At 34.3% G+C, this 18,473-nt stretch overlaps 2 protein-coding genes across 4 annotated transcripts; both read right to left on the bottom strand.

Annotated features, from left to right (window-relative positions):
* Positions 1–2,676: 2,676 nt before the first annotated feature.
* LOC129322364 (aminopeptidase P1) lies at positions 2,677–10,738 on the bottom strand. Of its 3 annotated transcripts, none has more exons than XM_054968688.1 (17): positions 10,656–10,738; positions 10,393–10,487; positions 10,165–10,228; positions 9,517–9,656; positions 9,140–9,424; positions 8,864–8,986; positions 7,902–8,216; positions 7,376–7,462; positions 7,167–7,234; positions 6,806–6,872; positions 5,546–5,680; positions 5,383–5,463; positions 5,137–5,191; positions 4,931–5,035; positions 4,753–4,824; positions 4,078–4,202; positions 2,677–3,034 (listed from the first exon to the last, which is right to left on the bottom strand). In XM_054968688.1, exons 2-17 carry the CDS (start codon positions 10,483–10,485, stop codon positions 2,873–2,875), a joined length of 1,977 nt encoding a protein of 658 aa, XP_054824663.1. In that variant the 5' UTR covers positions 10,486–10,487; positions 10,656–10,738; the 3' UTR covers positions 2,677–2,872. The 3 variants fall into 3 exon arrangements, with proteins under 3 accessions (XP_054824663.1, XP_054824664.1, XP_054824662.1); XM_054968689.1 differs by lacking the exon at positions 10,656–10,738 and adding an exon at positions 10,603–10,621; XM_054968687.1 differs by lacking the exon at positions 10,656–10,738 and having other exon boundaries at positions 10,393–10,568.
* Positions 10,739–13,518: 2,780 nt separating this feature from the next.
* Positions 13,519–18,141, bottom strand: LOC129322848 (probable NAD(P)H dehydrogenase (quinone) FQR1-like 2). The gene is made up of 3 exons (XM_054969280.1): positions 17,176–18,141; positions 15,317–15,529; positions 13,519–13,809 (listed from the first exon to the last, which is right to left on the bottom strand). The coding sequence occupies exons 1-3, from the start codon at positions 17,706–17,708 to the stop codon at positions 13,617–13,619; spliced, it is 939 nt and encodes a 312-aa protein (XP_054825255.1). The 5' UTR covers positions 17,709–18,141; the 3' UTR covers positions 13,519–13,616.
* Positions 18,142–18,473: the final 332 nt, after the last annotated feature.

Raw genomic sequence — 18,473 nt, 5'->3', positions numbered from 1 at the left:
CTTGTCAACCAAGTGTCCGGAGAACAGTACAAGGTAGATATGCAGCCACGGAAATAAGCTGCAAAGTTTTTTTTTTTTCTTTCTTTTCTTTTTTTATATCCCAAAGAGCAAAGGGGAATTACTTTAAGGTTGCATTCAATTTACTGAATTATTTTCGGGTTCATTGACAATTGAGTATAGGAGTCATTCCTAAACTTAATTGTCAATGAACTTGAAAGTAATTGATTGTGTTAAGTAAGACTTACATATAATTCTTCCAATTATAAACAATGTTGCTTCTTCAAAATTAAACTTGCGAAGTTATATCCTACTATAGCAATACTAACTAATGCCATCTTTGATAGTAGGGAAGAGTTTTTGATGAAAGTGAAAAAGGAATTGAGGTGAAAATGAAATTTTAAAACATATTTGGTATGCACATAGAAGTAAGTTATCATTTTTAATTAAAATATGTATTTATAATATGTAAATACCAAAAGGCCCTCCAATAAAAAAATCTCTTCCACCATCAGAACCATTCACAACCATCCTAAACCATCGCTGGAGACAAAAAGAACCACTGTCAAACTCAGAAATCGAAGGCAGAACAAAAACCAATAAGCAAAGCTGCAAAAATCGAAAACCAACATTGAAATAACCTTGTATTTCTTCCGTGTTCTTGGTTTTGTAAACCCTCCAGAAATCGAAGGTAGTAGTACTTCTTCGATAATCCTTCCCTTCCAGGCTTCCACTCAACAAAATTCTCGGCTCCACACGATGTTTTTTAGATCCAATTTGACATATAAACCATTTTTGGTGCTTGCTGGGAGCCAAATTTGCATTTGAATCACTGATCAATTTACAAAAGGCATGACAATAACAATCATTCAAGAATCAAAGCCCCAAATAAAAATACAATAATCCAGGCATAAAGAATCAAAATATAAAAAGGTTAATATGTATTTTAGATCCTGAACTATAACTTCAATGATGATTTAAACTTTAAACTATTATTTAATACATTTTAAATTCTAAATAATTCAAATTGATACAATTTTACCCCACCGTTAAATTAAAACAAACATATGTTATTTTTTTAAAAAAAGGAATATAATGTGTGATTTTTACTAGATTTTACTTTCTCTCTCTTACCTTCCTTTGAGAAAAATTACAACTTAGACCCTATTTTTTAAAAAAAATAACGGAATGTTTATTTTAATTTAACTGTGGAGGTAAAATCACACTAATTTTAATTATATAAAATTTAAAATGTATCAAATAATAGTTTGGTTATAATTCAAATCGCCTCTGATTATAATTCAAAATTTAAAGTGCATATTAACCTAATAAAAATAAATGAATATAGGCATAGATAATCAAAACCCCAATCAAAAACAGTCAACTATGGAGAAATGAAGAAATTTCCGAAAATGAAATTATTGGTAGAGGAACGATGAGGACAAAGGTGGGTTGCAACTGTTGACAATGTCGTGGGCGAATGTGGCCGAGCTTTTCTTCTTTGGGGTCAAGGAGCTTCCGATCGATTGGGCGAACGAAGTCATGTTTAGCAACAAAAGCGGAGGAGAAAGCAAAGATCGAAGGAGGTGGAGGAGGAAATAATGTTGGAGGAGGAGGATTCGCTGCTACTGAACAATGGGGGTGGATAAATCGAAGGGGGAGACATGGATCATGACTATGAGGACGGCTATCGAGAGAAGAGGGGTGAACATTCTAGAGGAGCGAAATTTGTCAACTAATAAAATAGTTGGGGGCATAGTTGTTAGAAAATCTCTTTTCCAAGGAATTCAAACCAATTCCTTAGGATATAGCATGGAAGGCAATTCCATCAATTTTGATGGAAGCAAGTTCCGCAAGGAACTAAATTCCAATGTACCAAAATCTCCATTTATATAATTTCATTTTCACTTCTACTTTCCTAGTTTCAATTCCAGCGTGCCAGACCAGACATAAAGTCTAAAGGAAAAGAAAGCATGCGTCCGCGGCCAAATGATCAACAGATGGGTCTTCTACTTGACGGTATTTGAACAATAATTTAAACATGCAAGCTAAATGCTTGAGTAGAACAAGTACTCGCTTTCTTTGATGAAATGCTAAAATGCAGGTTGAGAAACCATCAAGAACTTGCTGTGGGCATGGTGGGAAGTAGATCGGAATTTGTACGTTAGTGCGAAGGAAAGATGAAGGTTCGTGGTGAAGCGGTGTTAGTAGCGAAATCATTCACTTCGCGTCGAAGCCTCTGAAACATTACTCGAACGCTGGTCCGTAATCTGGCTGGATGAAGAGAACAATAAACAAACGGTCGAGATCAAACCAAATTCAACGGCTCAGATTTCAAGTAGCAACCTGAAACGGCGTAGTTTAAACGCTTCATACCGCATGCCAGAAGGGCCTCCGCAAACTGAATCCAGGCACATCATTTTTGTGTGTAAATCTGTCAATTACTCTTCTAACAAGATCTCAACTTCTCCACTCCACCCATCACCCAATTTCCTCTCACCCATTTCAAACCATTATACGCCAATCATATTCACAATACTTAACCCACCCTAATTAAATTTTTGGAGTGCACCTATGCAACAGCAACAGAGATCCATCAACTGCAGTCTAAAGGCTTAAACTGCCTCATAAAGTTGTGAGCTGCAAAGTTAAATCACCCCAGAACAATATTTCCTTCACTTAGACACAGCTGAAGTGGTTCATCTTATTTACGGTAAACCAATTAACACTAACACAGAAATAGTACTGATGCTGGATAGTAAGCTAATCAGCAAAATATATAAACTCCCAATAATAAGAAATAACTACTCAAGAGGGAAGACAGCTGACAAGCTAAGTAGAGGCAAGTTTGATGCTGAATATCCAAATATATAGCTCACACACTGATAGGTTCAGTGGCCTTCTTCAGCCATTCAGTTTCAGTTTTATTCAAGTATGGCGCTAGCATGTCTCTACATTTGGAGTGATAAGAGTTTAGCCAATCTATCTCATCAGGTGCAAGAAGGCTAGGATCAATCAACTTCTTCTGGTAAGGGGCCTGGACAAAGTAACATAAAGAATTAAGAACATGGAAAAAGTCATAAGCAGATACATTATACTGTTTTGAGTAATTTTTAGAATTGTACTCCTAACAGCAAACCACTTCTCTCTCTCTCTCTCTCATGAGATGCTCAAATACCCATCATAATTATACTCCTTTTGTTAAAACATGTAAGGTGTTTTTAACTAAATCTTACCCCTCAATAAAGTAGTTACCTATCTTTAAATTAACCCTATCTTTTCATAGTTATCTCTATTTAATTGTTTCACCCTAAAAAAATAAAGTAATTACACTTTTGGAAAAAAAAAATGTAATGGTCAAAATGTCCTCAAGATAATATTAATTTCTTTTATTGAAAACATAAGTTGGGAAAAATATATTTCTTAAACTTTTATCTCAACGCCACTTATTTCATATTGAAAGCTACAAATTTAATTTAATTTAAATGTACATAAATTACTATTTTACATTAATAAATTTATATTCAGTTCTTGTTATATCATACAAGTGAAAAGGATAGTTTGACAACAGTACACGTTTTTATTTCAAGAAAGATGAATATAGTTTGAGCATCTACAGAGAGGAAGGAGCAGTTAACTCTACTTCAGCTGTTCAGCAAAGGAAAATCTCGAAGTCTATATACCAAAGTCCAAAAGCTGAGATCGGCAAAAACTAGACAATAGAGACTAAACAAGTAACAAGTGGATAAAAGGGTGAAGGTTGTGTATATTATAGTCTTGGAACTTGGAAGTGTAGCTCGTAGTACCTAGAACAGAACCACGGTAACATCCCATATGAAATAGTTGTCGTGAACTGGAAAATTAACTAGAACTTAATAGGAAAGTAGCAAAAAGGAAATGTAAGACCATTAAATCAATGACAATTAGACCTAGAATCGGCTACATGCAATCAACCAGTTCAGCGGGCCTTTAGAAAACTGAGACTGGATGAAAGCAACCCCATCATAACAAATACCATATTTTCAACCCAAACTCAAAGACCAGTCAAAAATATGCAAGTCACACAGAATAAGAACTTACCCAGGTAATGTGTTCAAATGATAAGTATCCTTTATCAGCAAAATTGAATTTTGTATCAGCCTCTTCGACAATAAGCACATTCTCCAATCTTATTCCAAATTTTCCATCTTCATAGTAACCAGGCTCTGGAAATTCCAATTCCAAAGCATAATCCATAAGGAAAAGAGTTAAATTAAAGCTTTATGACTTTTGCAATTACTAGTAATAAATAGATTGAACACTATTTAGAACCATCACAAGTAGAAATAATTAACGGTAGGCTCTAAATTCGTATTATAACCATGAAATTTTTACCTATATTATTCTAACTCTACATATTTATTTTTTTGGGCACCTTCATTCTGAAACTAAGAAACCATGCAAGAGGTAAGTGTCAATTTTGGAAAACACGTGTTCATCAAAAGCATGCATCCAGAAAGCCACCGAATTCCCTCCCAAAAACAAATTGTAGCAGATGTACATGTGTCAAAACAATGTAAAACACATTTTAACATATATCTCTTCTCTAACCAATGGCTTAGAATGATCACCCAGAAGCTTGTCAAGCTTGTCGTAATAATTTCAAAAGACTTTAAGTAAAAAATAACAGGAGATAAGATTTAATAGAAGAATGATGAAAGAGAGATGATGCAGCAATTCTAATATCATGGGCTGTAACAATATTATAATACTAACCATCGGTTACAGTCATTGAAGCTTGCAATGGTACATTTCGAGCTTGTGGTCTAAAACTGATTAAATGGGGTCCTGCTCAGTTCAGATGATATTGAATTAAAACTCAATCTAGTCTTATCTTCTAAAGAAAGCAAAACAAGTTGATAGACAAACGAAGAAGCAGTAACAGTCCCAACACCTTCATGAACATTCAGGTAAGACCCAATGCCATGACCAGTACCATGTCGATAATCAAGGCCATCTTTCCACAGAGGAACTCGAGCAAGAATATCAAGTGCATGACCTAAATGTATTGACAAAGGAAAAGTAGTTAAGTTCTAATGCATGTAAATAAAACTAGCTCAATTGCAGAATTGACATAAAAATAGGAAAAAATTGTTATACCATTTGTCCCATTAGGAAACCTAGCATTCCCAAGAGCAATGTGACCCTTAAGGACCTGCATAAAATGCAGCAAATCAAACGTCTAAAGCCTCTCTAACCACAAACAAAAGTTACAGCGGTGCATCAAAAAAAGAATTTCATACTTTCATACATATCCAACAAAGTTAAGGAATTTGACAATTATATGAATTGGAGTATATTTTCACAACTATTTAACTTGTAGAGGCAGGATATAAAGGCACTTACTGCTGTATAGCATGCTTTCTCATGTGCCGAAGGTTTTCCAAAATGAACTGTTCGTGTTATATCAGTTGTTCCATCTAGATACTTCAAAGACACTGATGGTTATCAATAATGATCTGCTTACATTTCTATGCAATAAACAATTTATAGGGAATAGTAGACAAACCTGGGCTCCAGAATCAAAAAGATAAATTTTGTCTGGATCCAGCTCAGCACATGTTTCTGCCTGAGGACAATAATGAATGATAGCTGCATTTGGTCCAACTGAAGAAATAGTTGGGAAGCTCAATCCTCTGAAATTCTGAGACCAAAAAAAAAAAAAAAACGCTTTATGATTGAAAACAGGATGGTATACATATATTAATAAAAATACTGTACTTTTGAGTTCATATTTATACTCTCTTAGAAGTGCTTAACTGTGAGCGGACAGTGCACATCTAGAGTCATGCATCCACATCGCAAAGAGTAATTTAGACAAGAAGCCATTTTCTCCATCGTTTTCATTTGCTTAATATTAGTTTTCTTTTATTCATTAGTGTATGCTACCAAATAGAATAGGAACTAGAAACATTAAGATGATATACTGCAATGGAACCAAAACAGTTTTCTCCATTTATTATCACTCCCTTTAAATCTTGATATTTTATGCTTAAAACAAATACTATGAAATATGACTGAGAAATGGAGTTGCAATACGCAATTGTCCTCAGCCAATCAAGAACTACCATATATCCATGCATCAATCCTCAAGATCCATAAAACGGGGAAAAGGGGCATCCATTAGTTCAATATCCCCCAGACATGTTGGTGAGTATGCATAATTCATCATTATCAACTGAACTGTTTAGAAGCAAGTGCTGTCAACTACAAGAGTACTGATCAACTTCTTGTTGTAGATATCTTTGATGATGTCAAAAGATGAAAAACTCATGTGCGCACCCAGGGAAATGATCACTCAGCTCTACCTCATCAGTAGCAATCTCCATACCTTCTTCTAGTTAAATCTGAAAGTGATAGCTAACATTCACACATAGACAAGGAATAACTAGCCCCCAAAGGAAGTGAAATTACAATAGTTACCTAACCTCTACCTCCCTAGAGTCCATTGCCAAATGAAAACTGCCAGATTGAACATGCATCAAAGCCAAGACAAATGTGCATATTTGAGTTAGATCCGGGAATCAGATTTGACCTTTCTGATCCATGTCATAAGATGTAGCCATTCTGATCAATCTTAAGAAATTCTACTCAAAATCATAAGACAAAAACAAGGAATGGAAATGAATATGATCATGCTTCTGTTATTTTAGCCAATAAAATATAATCTACCTACTATGCAAACGAACCCACCCTGCTTCAAAGCGTTCAATCACATTATGCCTTTTAACCATTACAGTATAGCACTTAATTGTTAAATTGAATGCACCTCTTTTGATGCCCGAAAACCCTCAAGCTTGTCACTTGCAGTCACCTCAGTCAGCTTCAAGGACTTCCTGCAAAAGGGTTTTCTAAATGTTTTGAGTAAACAGCAAAATATTCAACACAATTCTAATGATGTGACGCAACAGGAGCTAACCGCACTGGGAATTATCCTGATACATTTTAAACGATCATTTAGAAATATCACCCTCCAAGCAGGTCAGGGAGGTTCATCCTGTATAAGACTAAAACGTGGGGAATTCATTTCATGACTTTCCATGTTATCAGAAAGTCAAAGTAACTAATAAACTTTTCCGTGATTTCTGAGGTTACAATATTATATAGACTTAAGATTGGACGACACTTACAAATGTTTTTCCTTGGTCACTTCAGTACCCTCCATAAAGTAACCAGATGCGCCATAATTATCCTGCATCTGAAAATTAGAACAAGCATGTGAGCTGATGTTCAAATCTGGTACATCAAACTAAGAAAAGCATAATTAAACAGAGAGAGAGAGAGATTGAAAAATATAGATGTCCTCTCCCAGAGAATAATCCATGTTCAGAGAAATAACCTTCGCATCCAACCAAACAAGATATTGTACAACAGCTGCACCATCCCGAATATGTGCCTTTCTCAAACCTTCCAACTCCACTGGATTCTACAGATGTTGGAGAAATATAAATAAGAGCCATGCATCAGAATAATAAAAAATGATTTCCAAATCAAGACCCTTTGCAAAATTTCTAAAAGAGCTGATCAGCCCTTCTAATATACTCAAGACTGGGAAGAATGACCCTTCGTGTATGTCAGAGCAGACATAAAAAACTGATACACTCAATATGACATTATGATATAAATTGCCACAACATACTTCTCCTTACACATAAGTCTTTTAGCGACTCGAATGTCAATTAAAAGTACTAATTTAAGGGGTATTATGCCTGTTTAACTTTAAGGGACATGGTAATCAGCTTTTTTAGTTCCCCATACAAGATTTGTCTGAGAACAAACCAAAAGCAATGCCTTTTTGGGTCCATCACCAAAAGCCAGGCTGAACCAACAAAAAATGACCTTTTGTTAGTTGAATAAATATGTACCTTTAAAGCTTTCGCTAAGGCCACAGGTGATTGCTGCAAGTGAACCTTATCAGGGTTCAATTTTGAATACAGTGCATAGCAGCATGAACCCGGATCAGCCCATATGAGGTCGGTACCACTATCTGCTTGAGAACTACCATTTACTCTTGTTCCAGCCCCACTGAGAGCTTTGCTTGCGTCCTCTGTAAGTTCAGTTGAAGTTCCTCTAACAGTAGACACAGCATCAAGCTCACCTACTGCCAATAATGCCACATCGGAACTCACTGCCGTGTACTCTCTAATTTCAATTCCATTACCTTCCAAATGAGTTTTCACCTGCACAAAAAGGTTAAACAGAAATTATTAAGCCTTCTACCAATATGAGACATGCTGGTTAGTCTAAATAATACCATTCAGCACCTAAATTCATCTTTAACTTGGCTATTTATCAGCAGTATAAAGGAACAGAACTCACCATTGTTAGTATATTTGGTACTTTCAACTCTCCCCTTCCAATACAGAAAATTGTACTTAGACAATAAACCAGAAAAATAACTCATGGATAGCACCCTCATAATTCCCACAGCTAAATAGCTTTTAACTAATGTCACAATGGTAAACTCTTTTGCGGAGAAACATATGGTCACGGAGTTCTTTTCAATGTAAACACTTCTACCAGCTAATTTTCACTCAGACGAGTAGGTTTTTCTTTAGCTGAAAGAGTTTACTTATTGATGAGATGAGAGAATACTACATAAAAGTATGAAAACAGAGGAGAAGAGATCCTTCTTGAAGAAAACAAAAACAGAAGAAAACTTTCCAATCTCTAAACAAAGGAAACCCTCTTATTATTTTAATATCCAATGAGGGCAACATAGTAACTCAAAATAATAATAACAAGTATCTTTCTCTACTTCCATAGCAAACACATTACTCGCAGATTAGACATACACAATATGTAGATTCACATAACTCAAACCAACCTCAGCAGACACCTTTTGCTTATCCACATAAAAGAAAGCTGAATTGGATGTCACAATAGCAAATGCATGAACTACAGGGCAGTATGCCACATCACTCCCACGAATGTTGTACAACCATGCAACCTGGATGGCAGCCAAGTTATCAAAATTTTAAAAGAAAATATCAAGATTGTCTTAAATAGGCCAAGGTCAGAAGGAGGAAAAAAAATCCTCAAGCTCAGATAACTAGAACAAAGAAAAGAAACAAAGTGAAAAGTTAATGATAGGTATACTAACTTCATCAAGTGCTGTGAAAATTATACCGTGAGCTTTTTCAAGCCCAAGTTTTTCTCTCAAAAATTTCAACTTATCTGCAACAGAACGACCTGCAAATTCCAATGGGTGTACACTAACAGCATTAATCTCTGCAGGTGGTCGGTTTATCCATACTTCATCTATCAAATTTTTTGTCGTTTGAACCAGCTTCTGCTGTTTTATGGCAAAAGCACGCTCCCATCTTTGGGCTGTATCAATTGAAATGCACCAAGGGTCCACTCCAATGGATGCATCTTTCGGCAAGTTCTAGGAACAAGATATGGAAATGACCCGTTAGTATAAATATGCCACATAATGGCATACATTTACGAATGCTGTTGAAGAACATTGTAACTAACATCAGCCATCCAGATATCTACAGCAGGATCTTCACCAATACGCATTAGCTTCCACTGATCACTAAGCTCTCGTGTTGCCTGCAAAAAATACCTTCCATCCGTCCACAGCAGTGCTTCTTTCTTTGTAATAAGTGCCAACCCTGAATATAAGTTTCGAGGAAAATTCAAAAAACTTAGAAGCAACACAGAAGGCACGTAGCTGACTTTCTCAGATCCAAAATACACAACAATATTGCATGGTAAACAACTGCTTGAAGATTTCAGTCAGAGTCCATCTTATATCAGTCAACGATAATGAATAAGAGAATCAAAAAATTGTTATATAACCGACCTCAAGAAAAAAATGCCCATCAGTATTTACTAGCTACAAGATTTAGGCTGAAACCGCGCAATGAAATTACCCAGCCCCAGAAACTAATCACATGGAGAAGAACCAGCTCGGTAGGGAAGATGATTTCTTTTGAAATATGGACCGGATGACCACAATAATATTAGTAATAAAGGACAAGGTCAAACTAGCTAGTTTAACAACTTGTCATACGTAAAAAAATAAAAAAAAAATAAAAAAGGAATGATGCGATTATAAGGGAACATGTATGTACAACTAAAACTGAGATGCAACAAGCAATTCAAAATATCGAAATATACCAGCACTTCCAGTGAATCCGGAGACGAATTCGCGCCTTTTGTCTCGTGCAGATACATATTCGCTCTGCAATCAACGTATCGAAGTGAGAGAGATTTGAATCATAATTGACCATCAATCGGGTGAGTCACGGAAGAAATAAAGATCATAATATTTTGACATCGCTAATTAAACAAGCTGATAAAGTGCAGGCAATCTGTAGGCTGTGATAGATAGACTCGAAGAGGAACCTGGTGATAATCTTCGGAGGGGACGACCAAGGCATCAAGAGGCGGAGAGTGGGAAGCCATAAGAGACCTCAAGGCTGAGAGGGTGTCCGCCATTTCTGCGATAAGTTTTGCAATTACTCTTGCACTTTCAGTTTGGGAGTAATAAGTGATAGAATTCTCCTATTGGGTGTATAAATATATACAGTAAAAATCGAAGCGAGAGATGCTCACGCAAAAATCGGATTTCCTAGTCCGATTAGATTCCTTTGAAAATGTTATCGTACCTTTCCTAGTCGGATTCCGTGCTCAACTGCTCATAATCAGTATCATGCGCATTCTGGAGCTGAAATCGAAAGGAAAGAGAAAAATTGAAGGGAAAAAAAAAGACGTGGAGAAAATAATATTTATTAGAAAGGATTTAAAAAAATAATTATTTAGAAGGATTAAATATTAAAATATAAGTTTAAAAATATTATAATATCTTTAATTAAATCTCGTACATTTTTTAAACACATCTCACACATTATAAACAATTACTAAGAAAAACAAAAACTATTTCTTTTTATATATACTATAAAATGAGGAGGTGAAAAAAAGGAAATTTAAAACAAAGTTAAACTAATACCTAGCACTCATACTAAGTCAATAATCCTATCTTCCTGGAAAATTCGTAAGTGCAGAAATTGAGAGAAGGCATTCTTAGCAAAGTGTAATAATTTTTTAAAAGTATAATTTTTAAATTATATTGATTTAATTTTTTAAAAAAGTAAATATTTTAAATTTATATTGATGCCATTATTTAAAAGTAAATATTTTTTAAAATTATATTGATTTAATTGAATTCAATATTACTTTCCATTTTTTTCCTATGGAATTGAAAACTACACAATCTTGTTTTTAAAAGAGTGTGTTATAACTTATTCTTGTTGATTTTATTTTATTTATAAGTCATTTCTAACATGTTTCATTAAAATAATAAAATTTAAACTTCATTAACTATATTTAAAATTTAATAAGTTTTCACATCTATCTCTAATAAGGATAAAAAAATTATTTTTAATAATTTTTTTAATATTTACTAAGAGTAGAAAGATAAAAATAAATATAAAAAATAATGAAGTGTACTATAAATATGACTAAACTAAATCTCCTCTCTCCGTCCTATAAATAGGATTAAAGAAACGTATAGTATTTCATGTCAACTTTAAAGAATTATTGACAAATTTTATACTAAGGTTACAATAGTCAATTACAGTTATCTAAATCTTTCACCATAATTTTAATTTTTACTGTCTTTTACAATAAATTTTAACAGTATTAGATCTCTCTTTTTAATTTTTCCAAATCTAAATTGTTGATTTAATTTGGACGAATTGAAGAGCATATTTGGAATGTTAACATGAAATGGAATGAAATAAAGTGGAATGAATGAAATGAAATGAAGTTTGGGAGTTTTATTGGAAATATTAGTGTTTCATTTGAGCACTCTTTGATTTAGTTATTATCAAAATTAATGAAATGAAATTAATTATAATTATTTTTTTTCAATTTTATAGTATGAAGAGGTAGAAGAGTTGATGTTAAGAATGCAAGTAATTTTATAATATTGTTATTTATTTCGAATCATTTTCTATTTTAATTATGAGTTAAAGTACAGGTATATGCCTAAAATTTTTTTTCGAAGTGTAATAGGTGTCCTTTAAAGATGTAATTTCATTCCAACATTTTAAAAAGGAGTACAAATTTATTCAGTTGTTACTTTGGACGTTAATATTCGCATCTTGACAGTCAAACTTAAATATGAAAGCCACGTCACTTGCCATGTCAACTCTTCTTCTTCCTCGTCCCTTCGTCCCTTATGCCAGAGTCAGCTTCCCTCTGCTTTTAATATTTTTAACTTTTATTTTAAGTTTATTATTTTTTAAATATATATAAAATTTTAATAAATATATTTATTGATTTGACAATCTTGATTTAATATAAATGATCTAAATTTAATATTAAAAACTTAAATTAATTTTTTAAATATATTTTGAATAATGCAGATATATTCTGCATAGAGTAGTAAATTTTTTAAAAAAATTTAATATTAAATTTGAATAAGTATATTCAAATTTGAAGCTACAGAAGTTGCTGGTGTGTTTCTTGGCATTAGTGCACATGACACATTTCTTGGGTGGCTTTCGATCTTCATGTTGGTTTGCTCAATAGCTCACCTTTGAACCCCACTAGCAACCCCCCCCCTGTTGGATTTCTTTTTTTTTTTTTGTGCTTAATTTCTCCTCTAGTTTTTCTAAAATTCTAGGTTGTTCTTTCTAACCCAAATCGGTCTTTTATTTCTGGTTTGGCTTTTCGTTTTGATTTTTGTCCTAGATTATCAATGCTGTGGTTGGTAGATGTTTTATTTTCTAGCTTCGAAGTTGATTGAAATTCCTAATATTGGAAGATGACGATGGGGACGGTCGAAGGGAGGAGAAAATGAATGTGTGGTCACGATTAAAGTTTTTTTTTTTTTTTCACTTTCAGATGTTGACACCTATATGGCAAGTCAGCAAAGTACTTAACTGTCAAAAAGTCAAAATAAACCGTTCACGTCATCAAACCATTAGTTAAAGACAAATTTGTATCACTTTTAAAAAATGTCAGATGAAATTACATCCTTAAATACTTTGAGATATCAATTACGTTTTCAAAAAAAAAAAGAAGAAGAATAGATTAATACTTTAATTTTTTTAATTATTGATCTTTTAGACGTAGGAAAAAAAAGTAAATTTATAGATTATGAATAAGAAGCCATCAACCATCCTATTCCTTTTTAAAAAATTCTCTCAAAAAAGGCATAATTCTTGTAGTTACTCTATTTCATTCTATCAATTGCATATGATAAATTTATACACTAATAAATTATTTTACATTTTTGGTTATATTTACTTTTTTTAAAAGTAGTTTTAAGAAAAATTAAGATGCCTTTAAGAATAGGGTTAAATGATAATTTAAATTTTGAATAATGAGTTCAGGAATAATTTAAATCTTAAATTATTATATTTTAAATTGTCAATAATTAAATTTAAAATAAACTCGCCCGACATTAAATTAGTCCAGCGTTGACTCTCAAATAAGGAGAGAGAGAGAGAGACCATTTTTTTGTTTTTAACCAGATTTTGCCCAGTGGCATGCCATGTGTGCAGGTCCTATTCTTCCGGGCATCTCCATACTGGGTTCGATCTCCAAGGTGTGCAGCACCTTCATTCTTCCGACCATCTCCATCCTGGATTCGATCTCCAAGGTGGGTCCGACCTCGGCCTGGTAACACGGTGGGGAAGCCCATGCTGGACGGAGTGGAGAGGGGAAAGGGCTGGACGGCGAGAGGATCGATCTCCACCTGGAATGCAAAGAGGCAACACACGCCACGGGGGAAAACAATCCATGCCATGCCACCTGTCAGTAAAGTAGCGGATATTTATTTTAATTTAATTTTAAGATGATACTGTTTCAAATTTAATTATTCACAATTTAGAATATACTAAATAAATTGGATTTAAATTTATAATTTAAAATCTAAATTATTGTGCAACCCTTAACAATATACAAAATATTAACAAAATCAATTTTTTATTAATATAAGAAATTACTTATAAAAATAATTAGATGAATTAAAAAATATTGATTATAACCCATCTGAGCATAATTTCTGCTTTTTATGTATACAATCTAACAAAAAAGTGTATATATGAACGAGAAATTACATTGAAATTTACAAAGATCAAAGACAATATAATTATTTTCACAATTAAGAGTGTAACGTAGCATTTTATACTCTTCCTTTTCCCTCACCTTTGCTCTAAACAGACTAGAGTCTAGAAGTGTTTAACTAAAGTACAGATTTATTGCAAATATAAGCAAGCGGGTGAGGAAAATTTTTAAATTTTACTCCATGTTTAAAAATATCTTATATTTTTTAAAAATTAGATGTTAAATAATATAAAATATTTTTAATCTTTTAAGATGTAATTATTATTTTTTTAAAAATGCCCTTATAAATAAATTATTTATATTTATTTTAAAATAAAACATCATATTGGGATAAATATGAAAAAATAAAGTTACTTTAAAAATAAGTAACTATTTTATTGAAGGATAATTTAATTAAAAATACCTAGGAAATATATATTAATATCTTTTTTGCTTAAATATATTTCAATGCTCAAATGATTCATATCCTTCAATTATTAAGCTCAGCTTTTATTTGTTTTCGTTGCTTCTAGTTTTTTCATAATTGAAACTATACCTCAACATACTTCAATTGTTTATGATGTCAAAGGACCCAAGACAAATCACATGACAGTTGGTATCATACTTCTTATAATGTCTTAATTTTTTTATTTTATTTTTCATATTTTTAATAATGAACTTTTACATAAAATAAGAGATATCTTGAAATCACAAAATGATGAATAGTTATATATTTTTATATTTTTTAAAGAAAAATATCACAATCACAACATTTTATTTTTGAAAATTCATAAAAAATACAAATCTCCACTGTTTTAAGATTTTAAGGTATTAAGTTGCTTTTTATTTTCTATAGAAATCAATAATTCAAAAAAAATAAAAAAATAAAAAATAAAATTAAAAAGTTGAGATATTATAAAAAATGTTAAAGAAGAGCACATTAAACATTACACCAAACCATAAGTTGATAGTAAAGAAAAGATCCCCACGCAACAGGAGAAGAGGCACAACAAGACGCATAACTTAGTAGTATATTAATATTATTTATGCAATGTAGTTTATTAACATGTATAACTCTCAGAATAATGGAGAACCAAGAAGCACATTGGATAGAATTGACAAATGACAGCTGAACAAACCAGAGAGTTGAAATTACAGATGATGAAGAAGAGCGGAGTGAAAAGACGAGAACATAGTCTAAGACTGGGCGAACCTCTTGACTACAGCGGCCATATACTTGCCTTGATGCTCTGCAAGTGCAAGCTCTGTTTCGCTAGGCTCTCTCGTGCCATCACCGGCAAAGACACCTGCGCCGTATGGAGAGCCCCCTCTGACGGAGTCCATCTTGAACATACCTGTTCCAAATGTGTATCCAATAGGAATAAACAGCATTCCGTGGTGTGCCAGCTGGGTGATTGCCGTCCAACTGCAACAAACCCCAGGATACATTAGCATTCTATTCCGTTCAAGCAACTATTTTTTAAGAAACTGCTTTCTGATTTCCAACATTAAGTGCCACTATCTGAATTGGTTGGAATCTATGCCAGATTTTGGTAATTGATTCAGTCCTCAGATGAGCTAAAATTATTCCACAATCGCTGGCGGAAATACTTTTGCATTAGTGTCCTTAGCAGAAACAGAAAAAATTTCACAAGTTTGTATTTTTTCCAGGTACAATCTTCTTTCCAAAGGAACCTAAAAATATCAACTGCGATGGAATTTTTCCTTCAGAATTAATGCACATTAACTTGAGCTTGAAGAAAACCATCATTTATAGCATGTAGCTCACAGGAACTTATTGTAGGAGCTGTTTTCCCTCTACTCTTATTTATCTCATGATGTGGAAAATGATAGACCAAAAGGCATTAAACGAGACCTCCTTTTAAGACAGGATCTCTCCCGTTGACTTGGAAAGTTAAAGTTATGTAGAACAATTCAACACTATGTTGAATCACAAGTATGAACATTGAGCTTAAAACATTTCCATTAGGTCAGATAGCACTGCAACTGTTTTTATGCATGAATTGTTAGGTTGTAGACTCCCTGTTTATTTCTTAATAGAATGATGCGCTCAAAATTCAAATAAAGCAACCCAATTCCAAAAAGCGTTGAACTTGTATCATGATTATCTATAATCTAATCAATGTCTTTAGTTCTGCGTCAATGATTTTCTTGTCTCTCTCTGAACAACAAAAGAGGTGAATTAAGTCTTAAAGATCCATCACAAGTTAGAAGATGTCTCAAGACTCAGAACACATCACAAAATCTTTACATCAGCTACAGTTTTTGAACTCATACTCTTAGAGGCTCTATCTTTATTAATTGGATCAATATTGTATTTTTCAGACATTGCTTTTTTGGTTAAAATAAGTTTTTTTTTTTTTTGGGTTTTGGGGGGGGGTGTTCTTTCACTGTGGTTAAAAACACAATCCAGTAGCTTAAAGTTTTTTAAGAATCATCAAACACGGGATGAAAATAATACAAACTTACACATATGAAAAACTTATATTAAACATGCTTCTCACGAAACTCATGCCTATGTTCGACATATATGAAATTCTCAGACATGACATTCCACTTCAAGTTATGGGTAAACTAGTTTCAAATTCTTTTGTGTCTCGAGTTCATACTTCTTAGCATTGATGATTTGATGTTCAAACTGGCAATCATGGTATTAGCGCTTCAACAGGTAACTAATTGAGAGCCAAGACATGAAAAATCCTGTGTCTTAGATGCAAAGCTTGCCAACGATTCGCAAATTAAAATTCCCCCCCCCCTCTCTCTCTCTTTGCGTGCGCGTGTCCTCTCGCTCGCTCTGTGCGTGCGTGCGTGCGTGTGTGTGGTGTTCGTATCATTGAGTTTTAACTTGAGTATTTATTATCTTTCAACTCACATGTGCTGATGCATTTTGTGCGTGCGTGCGTGTTCGTATCATTAAGTTTTAACTTGAGTATGTATTATCTTTCAGCTCACATATGCTGGTGCATTTTTTGCTGATGCATTACTGACGAGTGAATAGCTACTAGACAATCACCCTGTAAAAATTTCAAGTGCAAGAAAAGCAACACTTACGCAGTAGTTTCTTGACCGCCGCCTTGAGTGCCAGCGCTGACAAAGAACCCAGCGGGCTTCCCTGCAAGCTTTTGCTCCTTCCACAATTGCCCCGTCGAGTCGAAGAATGCCTTCATTTGCGCAGCCATGCACCCATATCTCGTCGGAAATCCGAACAAAATCCCATCGGCCGCAGCCAACTCAGCTGCCATTATTTCCGGTATTCTATCGTCCTTCGGCGGCGCTCTCATCTTCTCCAACACCTCATTCGGCAATGTCTCCGCCACCCTGTACAAAACCCCTTCTACCCCATCCACGCCATCCACACCCTTCTTCATCCTCCAAGCCAATCCCTCGACATGCCCATACATGGAATAGAACACTATGAAAATCTTCAATTTGGCGGCTGGCTGCGATACCGTGCCTTGAATTTGCATATCTGCAGGGTTATCAGCGTGGGCGTTCTCCTCAATAGCGATGAGCGCATTGCTAGATTCTCCGGCGGCGTCCCGCGCATTCTTCTTGCTGGGCACGCAGCCTCCTCCTTTGCCCATCACAAGCTAGAAATTGCTCAATGACGACTGCATATAATACTATGGAAAAGCCCTGCCGAATTCAGATTGGCAATTAGAGTTCGCTACAAATCAAAGTTGGTTAAATTGCAATTCAAGACTAATAATTAGTCATGAGCAGTATTTGACTATTTTCTGAATTCAAAAGTGTAACGTTGGTCGTACTTGACCTAACAAATGGAGTAGGGAGTGGGTGGTTTGAGTTTGTGGGCCTTCCAACCGGGACCGGATTTCAGAATGCCCACTTTTTGAGGAGATAGACGAATTCGAAGGAGTCTCACTCCCGGGGCCTGGTCATTCGGATAAAATGAATCTTAGGAACTCACGTGCGGACCCTACACGAACGACGATGCCAAACCTACACGACAATTAGTAGCATCTCCATGCCTAGTTTCCCTAATTGCAAGTTTGCAACTGTACGACATGGAGAAATGACATGCAGGGGAAAATTAGTATTACTGGTATTTGAGAGCGGCGCCTTCTAGATGCAAGTGACCCGATCAGTTTCCAACGCGTCGATTCAAGCGGACACGCCCCTGGTACCCCACAAACTACAAATCCATACTGTAATAGTAAAGTAATAACATCAACAACAATTATTCAATGCTTTTGGCCAAAATAATTAAAGAACTTTATCATTCAATGTTTGAAACCTCGAGAGGTACATTGTATCAGGAGATTCTTTTTTTTTTTTTAATCGTGCTCTGTTGTGTCGGTAAATTAGTGCTTCAATGCTTAATATCCAGT

Source organism: Prosopis cineraria, unplaced genomic scaffold, assembly GCF_029017545.1.
Source record: "Prosopis cineraria cultivar Desert tree isolate PC_DT_omini unplaced genomic scaffold, ASM2901754v1 PC10, whole genome shotgun sequence".
Lineage (NCBI taxonomy): Eukaryota > Viridiplantae > Streptophyta > Magnoliopsida > Fabales > Fabaceae > Prosopis > Prosopis cineraria.
The sequence above is the reverse complement of the archived record's forward strand: the minus strand, read 5'-3'. Positions and strand labels throughout refer to the sequence as shown.